At 34.9% G+C, this 15,343-nt stretch overlaps 2 protein-coding genes across 3 annotated transcripts; one reads left to right on the top strand and one right to left on the bottom strand.

Annotated features, from left to right (window-relative positions):
• Nucleotides 1-538: 538 nt before the first annotated feature.
• Smp_147500 (putative maguk P55 subfamily member 3,5) lies at nt 539-4,311 on the top strand (the record flags this gene model as incomplete). Its single annotated transcript, XM_018789279.1, has 3 exons — nt 539-616; nt 2,405-2,779; nt 4,051-4,311. The coding sequence occupies 3 exons, from the start codon at nt 539-541 to the stop codon at nt 4,309-4,311; spliced, it is 714 nt and encodes a 237-aa protein (XP_018654738.1).
• A 5,885-nt stretch (nt 4,312-10,196) lies between these two features.
• On the bottom strand, nt 10,197-15,343 carry Smp_047240.1 (putative beta-1,4-galactosyltransferase; the record flags this gene model as incomplete). Of its 2 annotated transcripts, XM_018789277.1 has the most annotated exons (6): nt 10,197-10,461; nt 11,390-11,491; nt 12,342-12,464; nt 13,179-13,366; nt 14,286-14,485; nt 15,193-15,343. In XM_018789277.1, 6 exons carry the CDS (start codon nt 15,341-15,343, stop codon nt 10,197-10,199), a joined length of 1,029 nt encoding a protein of 342 aa, XP_018654737.1. The 2 variants fall into 2 exon arrangements, with proteins under 2 accessions (XP_018654737.1, XP_018654736.1); XM_018789278.1 differs by lacking the exon at nt 10,197-10,461 and having other exon boundaries at nt 11,257-11,491.

Here is a 15,343-nt window from a genome sequence, read left to right as displayed (position 1 = left end):
ACCTGTTTTTATCCAAGTGTGTACATTCTTACTGAGCCTTTAAAATGGTACCCATTAAATCAAATTGTAAAGTCTTGATAGTCATCTATCTGTAAAAAGGGTTTATTATTTGTTATTATTTGCAAGGGCTTGTATTCCTAATGTTGAATTTATTTGGCTTTGAAACGACAGGTACTGGGTTCTTATCTTGATGTGGATATCAACGATGGGATTGAGAGACAGTTCCGGAATAGAGTGACATATGGGTCTTTGATTCCATTGCCAGCAACCGTTTAAAGTACATGACCGATGCATAAATGCTAGTAAATCTCAAAGTATTTCCTTAAAAACCTCAGGTGCCAATGTTAATTGATTATTTACCCCCATTCTAATCACTTTTTCAACCAAAATAGATGTCATAACATATTAATGTTACTAATAATGTCTCTGGGTGAATAAATTGTTGAAAATCACCTACAGTCCAATGTCTATTACTTTCTTCTTTCTGCAAAATATCTTATCTAGCCTTATAGATCCTTGTGAAACGTCAAAAAACTGTATGACGGGATTGTGTTTAGATGCAGTATTAGAAATTATTCAAGCTGGTCAAGTGGCTATTTTTGAAGCAGATTATCGGGTAGGTTTTTATTTGTAATAAATATTTTTTGGAAAATTAACATCTTTTAGATCTGTAAATCCTAGACTTTTGGTTGATTTGTTTTCATCTTAAAGCATATTGTTACATGGAATACTTTACCATAGTATAATTAGATCGGAGAATCATGTGGACTAACGGATTTTTCAGGGTTTTGGCATATATTTTGGGGGCGTAGTTTTTATTACAAATTCAAAATTGGTGAATCACTGAAGACCAGACAATATCATTGGATATCTGTTTCCTCGTAGTTTAGGACTGTTCGTTCACCACACGGAACTCTCAAAATTCTACACGAAATCCACTTTAGGACCTAAAGATCTCTTGGTAGGTACAGAAACGAACAGTAACTGTATCCTCATTCTAGGCTACTTTCACAGTTGATTTTCTAAAATTCTGGTGAGAGACCGTGGTATGCGGAGTCAGTCAATTTAGGAACTGGGACAGTAGCTTTACTCTGACATTTGATATAGATTATGCCAGATGATAAATTAATTGGAGTTTGGAAATTTGAACCACTAAAATTCATATCAGTGACATAAACGTTATCATGTTTACTAAGAGACCTGAATATTCTGGCTTCACTTTTGAATAGCGTTATAATTGTGAACTACTTAATGGTAATTCAAATTTACTGTGTTCAATCAATAGTAAATTTATAGGTGTGAACTATTGAACAGATAAATAAAATGAGATAACTAGAGGAGGAAGGTGGTTCGCAGTAGACTCCAGGACGCACGTTTTCTTCAATCTAGAGCTCACTAGCTGGATGTACCTGCATCCCAGAGTTGACGTTCACTCCAGGACTCGGACCTAGTACCATCCATTTCAAACGCCATCATATTATCCACTTAGATGCTTAGTCCAGATAACCAATAGCTTGTGTAATGGATCGAAGTATAAATTCATTTTGTATTGTTTATTTGAATCTTCCCATTGATGTTTAGGACTGCAGTTGATCAGTCTTTTATTGGCATATGCGATTCCTGCGACGAATGCCTCGATATTGTCTTACGTCACAAGCATTCTAAGCAGAGATGGATGGTGGCTAGCAGTGTGATCCAGGACGTGCGTCCCGTCCTATATAGTACTCTTCAACCAGTTTGGAGCCCGAAGTGAACATCAACTCTGGGGTGAAGGTACATCCGGCTGACGAGTCCCATATAGGACGAAATGCACATCCTGGATTCCACTGCTAGCCACCATCCATCTTTGCTTAGAATGCTTGTGACGTAAGACAATATCGAGGCAATCCTCACAGGAATCGCATATGTCAATAAAAGACTGATCAGTTACAGTCCTAAACATCGATTGGAACATTCAGGTAACCGGTACAAAATGAATTAAAAGTGAAATAACCTTTGAATTTTGAATTCTAGTTCTACATCGGTAATGCAGCTACAGTTTATTTTTCAAAAATTGACAATCTACTGTAGGTAGATAATATAATATTAATCTATTCTCGGTTGTTTTGATCTCCATTGTCACAAACTGATTATCGAATTAACTGAAGAAAATAACATTATATTTGATGTTATCCATTCCTAATTGTTTAATATGGTCGCCAATTAAATAAACTGTTCATTATCAATAAATTGCTGATCATATCTGATTGGTTGTGTGACGAGGTAATATGAGCTTCATTAACGCATCCAGAAAAGAGCTTGTAGGGGTTATATTACGTCTTCGTATGTTGAAAATACGTAATGAATCAAAATTTAATCTTCAGATTTTGAGCCTACTTAAGTTATGCATTTTAATCTATTTTAGAATTTAATGTCACTTAGGACATCAACATTGAAACCGTTTATAATTTTTGTTAAACCACCAACGTTCGATGTTTTGTTGGAAACACGACAATCATATAATCATAAAAGTAGTAATTGTAATACACCAACAATAAATGATACAACATCAACTGTGGAATTATCACCAACACATTCTGTACCAACTACACCACATTTAACTAATCGTACTATTGGTGGTTGTTTTACACCTGTAAGAAACTCTCAACAATGGAGGAAAGTCTCCGGTGAATTAGGACAAGAGAAGAAAAACACAATGTCCTCAGCGCCATCATTATCAGCATCATCGTCTTTGGATAATATACTGGCTACGGAGATACAAAAAAAAGTGTCATTGGCAGTAATTGTGAATTACTATTATTCTTACTATTATTATTATTACTATCTTTTCATATTTTTTAGCAATAATATTTTAAAAGTAATTTTCAGCACGAATTAATATCAGCCGAAGAGCTATTGGAAACTGAAAGGTATTAAGTAATTGATAAATCCTTTTCGTTTAGCATCCACATGTCATTTTCACTATCGAAAGCACAATCAAAGAAAAATCGTTTCCTTGAACCGTATAAGTAATAGTAATAGTATAATCTAACTGACAGCAAATAAAATATGTAGGAAACTAATGTATCACTATTTCATGGGGTATTATCGAAAATTATCGGAAGGAAATTAAGCACGGTGTTTAAAAAATCCATAAATTGTTCAAGACAAACAAAGATCAATACACATAAGGTAATCTGTAAGAGACAGGAAGAAGGTAAACTATTACATGTTTTTAGAAGAGTATAAATAGCAAGAGGAAAATGATAGATATTTAACTGAAATACGATAATATTACTCTTCATATTGTAATATGGATTGGTTGGTAATAGGACATGGAACCCATTAACCTAGGTTTCCTAATGATTAACACGCATATTAACATAACCTAGTTATGATCTTACAGAAACTGATATGTTCGTGAGTTTCAAACCCCATGATACAGCTAGAGATGATAACATTATACTAATTAAGATACTGAACGTTTTCTAAACTGAAATGTTGTGCTGATGAGGTATGGCAACTTGGATCGATGCATATATGTACCTGGTCCTACGTTGTAGCTGACTGACTGACTCTAAACTGAAATTTACACACAAAATTATTTAGTCGGCTGTAATTATTGCCATGTATAATTTTTATCGGTGAACGAATTCAGTGGTAACGCCCTCGAATTCGACATTGGGTGATACTATCTCCTATCTAACTGGGGGTGTTTATTCTCTCAAAGACTCCAGATGCGTCCCTCTGATGAATATCAGTTATCATAAAACCTAGACCAAGGGTTTCCTGTTGGTTATCTTTAAATACCTAACATCAATTGAAATACACCATGAAGTAGAATAACTCAACGTGGAGGTCAAATTGGGACTTGACTGATGGAAGTCAGTCAGGATTATTATCTGGATAACATGATAATGGTAACTATTATATTTGAAATGAAATCGGGAGTTTCTTTAAAAATCTTTGGTTGTTTGTTGTATGGAACGACGTATTCATGTAGCAAAACACTTTAGTGTTATGGATAAATTACTTGAGTTAAGATTGACTTTTTGTTTTCTATTTACACAGGAAACACACTTTCACGAAATGATTCAAACAGCATCTCGTCTCGAAGTAACACATGGCCATTTATGGGATTTTGTTTTAATCAATGATGATTTACCAGTGGCATTGGAGCAATTATCTGAAATGGCCTATCGTATTGAAACAGAAGCATTTTGGATACCGAGAATTTGGTTGAATTCAACAAGTAATGAATTGAATTCAGAGAATAGTCGATCTTATGTAGATGCATCAGTGAGTACAATGAATACAACTGCAGTTCAGTAAAAGATTTTGATGAGCTGTTGTCCCTCCCCATTGTTTTTATTAGAAGGCCAAAAGGTGACTCTGTCTTTATCTAGGATTGCATTTACATCTGTTCGTAGTTCCACGTTTTAGTAATTTAACTGATTGCCAACTTCATCACTACCATTTTCTAAAAGATATTTTCAAACTAGACCTTCTTGACACTCCAAAACAATTATTCTACTTATCATGTGGATCCCTTCACAAAATTTGTTATTTCATGTAATGAATTAACTTCTCCTTGGATATTTCACCATATTCTTTTGCTTATTTTTATCACTAATTTGCGAAATAAAACGAATACTTAATTTGTATTTAATTTCATTGAAATCATGAATCGATGCAAGGTGAATCACCATTAAAAACCTGAAAGCACTGAACGGGCGTTTCGTTCTAGTGTGGTACCCCTCAGCAGTGTACACTCACAACCCCGCATCCGGGAACGAAACCTAGGTCCTTCGGTTTCCACATGAATGCTTGACCTTTGAACTACTGAACTGACATTTAACGGTGTTAATATCTAACCCCAATCAATCCACGATATTGCGTAACCATTTCCCATTGTCTTCGGTGGGTAACTGCTAAACATAGGTTAAATTCAACTAATCAATCACCAAATGATTGTTTAATACTTTAGTTGGTCAGATTTAGGCGTATTACCACCGTAGTAAGTAGCATAACAATATATACGATTGTGTGTAACTTTCAGGAAGTAAGAAGTGTAGCTGTTAGTGGTTTGTACAAATATATCGCTTGTTTTATTAGGTAGATAGTGTAAAGTGAGATCGATAAACGAATACACCAAATATAAGGTGAAACGCTCACCACCACATTAACTTTCTTTGACCTTGTATGACCATGTCTCGTTTATCCACCAATCACAGTTTTATATTAATCCTAAAACAATATTCGCCTTGTTGACTCATTTTCCCTATTCTCCAGTTACTGTTCGGTATGTCATTTATGTCTCTCCCTTTCCCTATGTAATAGACTGTACTGTTTATTTGGATACTAACGTTGTTAATTTACGTTTTAGAAACGGATTAAGTTTGTCAAGCCAAATAGCTTACTTGTTCTGACTTTGGCGATACCAAGACCCTGTATTCGACAGTCTAAAGAATAGCTTAAAGTTGCACCTGTAGGAAATCGCTTCCTACAAAGTTTCGAGCAGTAAACTTCGATATACTTACTGAAATGACTTCTAATAAATACTACGATTCCGATGAGATTCCAGAGTTATCACCCCATCATCTGGGAGTTTATGATGGGGACCAACTTGAAAAGGACAAACCCAAAACTAATAGCATGATAGAATTAGAGTTAGCTAGATTACGTATAACTCAGAAAAAGAAATTGAACTAGAAAAGTTACGTCGCCAGGGAAGTGAGGGTTTCGGTCGACCAGTAAACTACAGATAGGATGTAATATTAAAAAATCTGTATTTACCAAAAAGGAAAATCATAAGATTCGATGGTACACCGATAAATTACTGGAATGTTATTAGAAATTTCGAGGAATATTGGGTTTAGAGCTAAACTAAATTACTTGATTCAATATTGTGACGGCGAAGCGAAAGCCGCCATTCTTCATTGTGCTATACTAGAACCAGAGATAGGCTATCATCAAACCCTAAAGCTTTTAGAAGAAACCTTTGGTCAAAAGCACGTAATAGCACGCACGTTCATCGACAACTTGCTAAATTTTCCCAATATAAAAAGGAACCAACCAGATGGTTTAAGAAATTGTCCCGGGAAATGCAAGCATGCTGTTTGACTCTCGAACAAATGAATTACGTTTCCGACCTGAACTCTACGAGAACTATTGAAACTATGGTTCTGAAATTACCGACGCATGTTCAACAAAAGTGGCTAAAGACAGCTTATAAGATTATCAGAGGAGGTCGTGAGCCTCTGTTCGCCGACCTTACTGCTTTTGTAAAGGAACAAGCCGATATGGCTAATACTCGATATGTGTTACTCGTCAACCACGGTAGTAGTAGTAGTCGTAGTATTCGTAGTGACAATAGGGATGTTGGGGTTTTCAAGGGGAGAATGAGTGCAGATTACAATGCAGCAAGGATATCTTATGCGAGTATTAATGATGACAATGTCCCTTTACTTAGTTCATCCTGTTTGGATTGCCCAAGTAATCATTCTTTAGATCAATGTAAGAAGTTTAAAGACAAGAATATTAGAGAAAGGAGAGAATTCGTTCTTAGACACAAGTTAGGTAATCTTTGTCTGAAGACTAACCATGTAGCAAAAAACTGTCGATCGCCGAGGTCATGTGTTGTTGAAGGATGCGGTTGGAGATATACCCTGTTACACGGGAAGCAGGAAGAACAGAGAGATAGCAATAGTGATGCTTACATTAATACTCAGTTCTGTACGGAAGGAAGTGTTAAGCGTATGCAGAGACCAGTAGCATTTGCAGTAGTGCTTGTATGGATAAAAAATGGTGAGAAGATTATTCTGACTTGCGCCTTTCTAGATAGCGGGTCAGAGACGTCCCTCATTGTTGATGATCTGGCTGATGAGTTAAGTCTTGAGGGAAAACCAAAAACGGTGTCTTTAAAGACTCTTAGTAATGAATCGTCATTGATATCCAAGGAGGTCGATGTAGAGTTACACTCGATAGATTTTTCGTCATCTGTTAAAGTGCAGAAAGTGTTGACAGTCAAAAAACTACCAGCGATTCACAAAACTGCCAACGGCGAATCAAATGGAAACCTGGTCTCATTTAAAAGACGTAAGTTTCCCGAGAGTAGAAGACGAGAATGTCAAACTGTTGATTGGATGTAATGCACCGGGTGTCCACAAAATGAAAGAGATAAGAACCGGAAATACGAATGAACCGTCTGCCGTGAGGACCCTATTAGGTTGGACGCTGTGCGGCTGCTACGGGGAACTTCATAAGAATAGCTGGGTACTTAATTACCTTTCAGATAAAGAGGAATTAGAGGACAAGTTTGAACAATAATACTTAACTGAATTCAAAGACCCATTTAGTCGTACTACATCGATGTCTTTAGAAGATCGTATAGCACTCAGCGCTATATCAAATTCAGTGCAAAAGTTAAAGGGCATTATCAAATAGCTCTGCCTTGGAGGCACGAACACAAGTTACCTAATAATAGGAAATGATCAGGACGTTGGCTTAGATGTTTGAAAGGTCGACTTATTCGGGATACGAAGTTGCTCCAAGACTATGTGAGCGCCATGGCCCGGTATATAGAACGAGATTACGCCGAAAAGGTAAACGATAACCACGCTGATGGACAAATTCGGTATCTTCCTCATCACCCTGTCTTCCATCCCAAGAAGCCTAACAAGTTAAGAAGAGTGTGTGCTGGAACGTCTTTAAACAAGAATCTTTATTCTGGACATAATTTAGTCAGTAACTTAGTGGATGTATTCATCAGGCTTCGGCAACGACCAATAGGTTTTACGGCGGACATTGAGGCCATGTTCCATCAAGTAGTAGTTTCGGCACATGATTGAGATGCTCTTAGGTATTTGAGGTGGCCAGATAGGGACTAAGAAAAGGAGTCAGAGGTCTATAGAATGAAAGTCTATCTGTACGGAGCCACCTCATCACCATGTTGCGTCACGTTTGCCTTGCAGAAAACGATTTCTGATAATCAAGATAAATTTCCCAGGGTTGGTACGCACTCAGCTAAGGGACAGTTCTATGTTGCCGATTTATTGATAAGTGTGGATGTTATAGAAGAAGCTAAACTGACGCATTCACATTTCAAAAGACTCATAAGTTTGGGAGGACTTAGCTTAACTAAATGGACTAGCAATAATATTGAAGTGTTGGAGTTCAACCCAGAGGAAGACCGTACTGAAGGAAACATTACCGTCTGTCAGTCCAATGAGACGAGTAGGCGAACGCTGGGAATAGAGTGGAACATCCGAACAGAAGAATTATGTTTCAAAGTTCATGAGTTTCATGGAAACCTAACCAGAAGAAATATTTTGTCGCACGTAGCATCTATCTTTGATCCAGTAGGGTTATGGCTTCAATAATACTACCAGCCAAAGTGATCTTACAAGATACCTGTCGGCAGAAATTAGACTGGGACGCAGAGTTACCCATAGATTGTCAAGCGACGTGGAATATTCGGCGTGGACACATTAAAGAGGAGAACTACTTAAGAATACCAAGATGTTTGAAACCAGGGTTTGAACTATCATCTCAAATTCATTGTTTTACCGATGCTTCTGAGCTTGCGTATGATGTTACGTATATTCGTTATGAAAGTGTTTCTGGTCAGATTCATCGCTCTTTTCTGGTAGCTAAGTTTAGAGTTGCTCCTCCAAAATTTGTCACTATGCCCAGAATGGAATTAAGAGCCTTTGTTCTCTGTACTAAAGTCGGAAATTATGCAAAGGGACAGTTAAATATTGCCATTTCATCGGTCATCTATTAGACGATTCTAAGAGCACTTTTATTTCAAAATGTGCTGACCGATGAAGCTTTAAGGATATTAAATAACAGACCACTAGTCAAAATGACGGATGATCCTGGCACCCCAGAGGCTCTTATTCCGGATAAATCGTTGTTGACTTACAAAGGATTATCATCCTACGATGTTTCCGTGGATAAGACTTTATTATACAATAAAAGATGGAAAAAAGCTCGGAGGTATAGGTGGATAAGAGAATATCTACCGACTCTCCAAATAAGAGACAAATGGTTGAATATATGCCAGAATTTACAACCGGGCGACCTAGTTCTCGTTAGTAGCGTTGAAACGAGTAGAAGTCTATGGCCTAAAGTCATTATCGAACAGGTAAGCTATGGCCCTGATGGACGAGTTCGTACAGCAAAGTTGAGAATGGCAAACGAAGAAATCTCTCGGGATGTACGAAGCCTATGTCTACTGGAAGAAGCCGGTTATCTGTCGGCGACAACAACGACCGAGGACGATAGACGTGGTTCACGTTTTGGGGGGAGTGTAAAGTGGGATCGATAAACGAATACATCAAATATAAGGTGAAACGCTCACCACCACATTAACTTTCTTTGACCTTGTATGACCATGTCTCGTTTATCCACCAATCACAGTTTTATATTAATCCTAAAACAATATTCGCCTTGTTGACTCATTTTTCCTATTCTCCAGTTACTGTTCAGTATGTCATTTATGTCTCTCCTTTTCCCTATGTAATAGACTGTATATATATATATACTTTGATATTCATGTTCATTACTCAGCATGAAGTGTTGAGACAAAAAGAAAAGAAATATCTAACATGAAATCATGCGTTAAATACACTTATGCTTCATTACACTAAATATTGTGCACTTGTATTTTTGGTTTTTTAATGTGTAGATATTTATTAATGAAAGCGAGAACGACAATTAAAGTAGCTATCCTTGCTTCAAGTTTGATTAAGGGACGAAGTCTATGAATTATGCATGTTAACCAGTAATGTTTATTTTTAATAATCCATTGATTCGTTCCGTGCTATTGATCGTCATCATCACCATCATAATCAATATTAAAGACTGATATCTCGCCACCGCAGAATAAATCCAATGAGTTTGAAGGCTTTTTACAATCGTTCTCCCGAAAAGTTATGTTGTCAAAGTGGCTAAATTATGATTTGTTGGCCTCGTTGGTTACCGGCTCATTGTAATCCTATTGATTGACAAAGGATTGACACATACGTACTTACCAATAGTATAGAAATGACTGGTTCTGTGGTTCGCACGGTCTTCATCCATAATCTGTAATTTGTCAGCGTCTGTCATTGTTGTTCATTATTTGCTCTTAATTACTCGATTGGACAATTGTGTTTGTGACCAAACGAAAATCCAAGTTACAATTTTCTTCTCTATGTACTGGCTTGATTTTTTCATGTAGGATTATCTTCCTTAATGAACTCAACTGGAGGTTTACCAACATCAATTTTTAGATGCAAAATTGGATAATTTGATTTTGAAATTGATCTGAAAGTGTTGTTTTCATGTAAAAAATGTGTTGTTTTAGTTACTTCATCGTTATTTAGTAAACTGTGAAATTGATTATATAATTTTATTTGTGATTCAACAAGTGTGTAATTTAAACTGTTGATTCCATCAAGGCGATATCTTACTTTTGTGAAAGATAATATTTGAGTTCTGAGATGAAATAAAAAGTAAATATTTTGAAGAATTACGTGAAAATAATTTATAATAATTTACCAAAATGAGAGTAATGTGTGATATAAGCATGCATTATATCGGGAGGTATACCATTAAAATCTTGGAGTTTTTGGCTCTACAATTTAAATTCTCGCTCTCATGCGCCAAATTTGCGGCGTGAGTCTAAAGTCAGTGACAATATTGTGTAGAGACGAGTTTAAAATAACCACGACGATTTTCCAGATAGTTTCCAGGCAATCAGAGGGCAACCTTTATAGATAAATAGTTTGTGAACAAAAAAAGTAATATTTCAAAATGTAAACTGATAGTACATAACTATCAAGTCTATTATTATCTTTTACAGATTATTCTGCCCATAAATTGAAGATAGCGACATAAACTCATCATAATGGATATACCTTGTCCATATCTTAGAACCCTTTCAAGGACTCAAACAAGTTTTTGAGTCTCTATATTGGCTCTAGTTACGGTTAGACACTTGGGGCTAGAATTAAGGACCCAGGGTTTGGTTTTTTATCACGAAATGACATCAGCTATTATGTAACATACTCTGTCGATGGAAATAAAAGCGTGAAATTAAGGTAGAGGAAAAAAATCATTTGATGTGCCGAAAGATCCAAATTTACACCAATACTATCGAATATCGATACATATAGAAAATGTATTATTGATGAACAATATAGCTTCCCAATAGAATTGTCCTGTTTACCCGTTTTAGTTGGATTAACCAATTGTTGTAAGCTGGGCTCAAAGGTGAATCATGTGGTTGATTCATTGTAGATCGTAAAATAATTGGAATTTTAAGATGAACACTATATTAGTTTGTTCATGAATAGAGTGATTTGTGTTTTGCGCTCGTTCATTAACAAAGATAATTAATTTCATGCTAATAGTTAAAACATACCTCAAGGCTGAATGAAATGCAAGACTTGGTTTATGTTTGAGCATTGTGAATTGTGCTACATTTGGATCAGGACGTATGACAGGAATTTCATTTACCATAAGCCTGTAAAAATTAGTTTAAAAGCTGAATAAAAGTAGTGTACCATGAAAATAAAAAAAAAGAAAATTAGAATTTTGGAAATTATCATTAAATTGTATCCCATTTCTTAAGTAAATTATTGATTCTTCATAAATTTAAGTATTACAGTCAAATTATAATTATGGACTTATAACTGTAGAGCCTGATGATGAAGTTATTGAAAACTATTGTTCGCTCAAATATTGTTCATTTTTAAATTATAATGAATTTGCATATACATTTGTCTGGTTGATTTATTATTTCAAGTAACTTATAACAGTATCAATAAGGTTTTTTTTCATTTAACCCAATGTTTTTGACAATATATCATTCATCATTATAAATAAGTTTCTTTTCGCCTTATCAGCATAAGGTTGTAGAGATTGTTGACTTTTTTTTATTGAGATCATGAATCGATTAACGTTAGACTACCATTGAATCACATGTAAACCTATGAAATTCGAACAATCTCATGTCAGTCTCCAGCTCCTAGTTGATTCTATTATAATTGAGTTAAATATATCATTGCTGGTACTTCAGTAAATCTGATAGCTATCCTTGAACCTATGTTAGTTTGAGTTATTGAGTTAACTATGTATACGAATCGTAACAACAAGAAGATCCATATCATCATTTATAAGTTGACGCATTTAATACAGAAAAGTCAAATGGTTTAACTACTTATACAACCAGACTTATATACATCACTCGTCGATTTTTTTGTTAATGTGACCAATCGCGATTGTATTTGATTTGTAAAAAAACTCATTCTTACGTACAAACACATGGAATGACTGAATATAATGAATTATTGATCTGACTAAAAAACAATCACCTCTCATACATATCATCGTCTTCTGCACCCCAACCCCAAAATAAATTGGAATACCCATTGACACGAAGAAAGGCTTTAAGTGGAATGGATAAAACACCACCAATTAGTTCAATGTAAGGGAGCCTTTTCAATAAAATATAAAACAAAAATCAAAACGAAGACTTAGCCGAGAAAATACACATATATCTTTATAAACCATATAATTAACTTACAATTGTATATTCACCGATGACAAGCTTCAAGAGGGAACTCGGTAAATCCTGAAAAGATTGTGTTATCTATGAGATCAACCGATCGTGAGACAGTTAACCACCAATATTTGTATAAATCATCAAATTTCGCCTGTATAGTCCCACGGGATATTTCTAAGCAATGTAAGCTGAGATTGGTTAGTGAGTGAAGACAGGTATAACTATATGCGCCATAAATAATGAACTAATTTTATGTTGTAAAAGTTTTTTTCCATTCAATTATTTGTCTTGTTTTATAGTTGATATACAGTTCTGAAAGTTCATTAGTGTCAATCAACTGACAAATTTATAACTTGAATGAAAAATATGCGTAATAATGATTCATTCTGTAGAGTATAAAACCTCTTTATCTATCTCAACATGTCTTTGTAGTGAATAATTGTTAGTGATTCTGACAAAATCTTTATTAATCAATCAATTCACCCAGCCATACGTAAACTAGAACCTGGCGTGTATATATCGATCCAAGTTGCCGGTCAGTTAGAGGATAAATTGTTAGGTCGAGTGATATGTATTAACTAATAATGATAATAGTAATTATAATAATAATCGTGATAATAATAACAATGATAATAATAATAGGTACCTGTTTTGAAATTTATCCACGCTTACACTTATATGTTTAGGATAGATTGAGCACGTATAATCAATCTCATTGTTCATTGGCATTAGATCAACATCATGAAATATTGCACAATGAAACGGCAACCAATTCAATGCTTCCACAAATGCAGTGTTCATGACTATTCCCTTATTAAATGGCTGTTGATCAATCTGTAAAGAGGGATACTTATTTTCAGAAAATAGTGGAGACAAATGATTTGAATAGGTTCAGATACGAAAGACAACCAGTGGTAAATGCAAACCTCAAAATTTGTATTAAAGAATACAATGTGGAAATAAACAATTTAAGAGAATTTTATAATTTAAAATATAATACAGTGTATATGGGATGATGTGGATTGGATTCATTCTTAGCTTTGAGATAAACTCTTGATAAATCAAACTCAAGTGAACACGAACATTCTACTCCACAAAACTCACTAGAAACTAGAAGTTAATTAGCTCTCAGTTTTACATGCATCTGAATACTGTCAGATGATTAGTATGAATAAAATATTAGGATATTTATTTCATTTTTGTTCTGTTCTGTTACCTTACACAGAGACGGAGAATCTTGGTCCTAAACACTTGTGTGGTTGTTCGTGATCATTACTAGTGAGTGTTGGTTTCGAACAAGAGAGATGCTCAATACTCCATGGTTTCTAGTAGTTCTTTAACTGGTAGTAGTTTGTGATAAAAACTAACCTATTACTGACGGGTCTACATAAATGTTTACTTTAATATTAGACAACAGTTATCGGTACAATGCCGTCCTTATTTCTTAAGTGAAAAATTATGACAACAAAGGTTTGCATACAATCATGAAGTCTGAATTCAAAAAATAATGTTCTCACCATAAAGGACAATTTCGATTTTAAAATAAAATTATATGGTACTTAATAACTTTGGATCGTTTTAACGCTACAATTGTATAAAAGTTTATGAAATCCTACGGTTACTGGTTGTTACTAAAACAGAGGTATTAAATCAAACTGGCAAGTTTAATGATATTTCATGTATGGCTTAATAAGTAATAAGATTATTAGTATTATTTATGGTAACAATGATAATAACTTCTTCAGAAACATACCTGTTCAGAAACAATTAACAAAGAACATAGATTCTGTTTCGTCAGTAATTCAACCAGACGTGGAATTAGTTTCATCAAATGTTCTGCACGACTTCGATATGGTATAATAATGACGTTACGTCGACTATATGGTTGAGTTGAAATAAGACAACTATTTCGACATCCTTCACTATTGAACAAATGACGAGTACCATTCAAAACTAGTGATCAACAAAAAAACCATGCAAAGATTTATTCAAAATAATGAGCTATATTTCTTGTGTAATAGTATGGTTAGTCAATAACTCGACGTATTAGATTAATAGCAAATTTCCTCTAGTTGGAAACAAAACTGACTTTAGAAAGTTTAGACGTCTTTTTTACTTTGCAATGTTAGTTAATTAAGTTTTACTTGATATAAAGATAGCTTTCACTATGAACTTAACACTGGTTGGAAAATTGGGAAATCAGGGTATAAAATAATAGTTTCAGTCTTAGATTGGAACCCTTCCTGATCCACCTCAAAGATCTCACAAACATTCAAGCCTCATAAACGAGAACGATATCGTCGAGAGATATAACAGAGATAAAACTGTTCGCATTCTGAATTTTAGTCGATTGCCGATATGGTGTGGTCAAAGACCGATATTGATACTAGGTGATTGTCTCATGACTGACATTGGTAAACTCGAACTGTCATTAAAACTCTTTAGTAATTCGGTAAATTTATCTTGAGGTTATTCACTATTGAGTATCGGATTATTATTCGGTGAGGTGACTTATGGATACTAGTTAAATTTGAAGATAAAACTTCAAAATTTTCCTACTGTTTTCAGTCCATCATCAATTTCACATAATCTCTGACAATCACACAACTAGAAGATCATCTTGTAGATCAGAGCATTAAATTACCAAAAACAAGACGTACCTTTTAGACAAAATTCTTTTTCATGTTTAAACCAAGCTCTCACTACAGTATCACCGACATCTTCCACTGTTGGAATGTCTGGACTTAATAGTCGAGATAATTCATTTGTAATGAATAATGCAAGTTCCGAATCAATCCTAGAGTGGGGCAT

Source organism: Schistosoma mansoni, chromosome W, assembly GCF_000237925.1.
Source record: "Schistosoma mansoni strain Puerto Rico chromosome W, complete genome".
NCBI lineage: Eukaryota > Metazoa > Platyhelminthes > Trematoda > Strigeidida > Schistosomatidae > Schistosoma > Schistosoma mansoni.
Note: the sequence above shows the minus strand (reverse complement) of the source record. Positions and strands in the feature narration are given on the sequence as shown.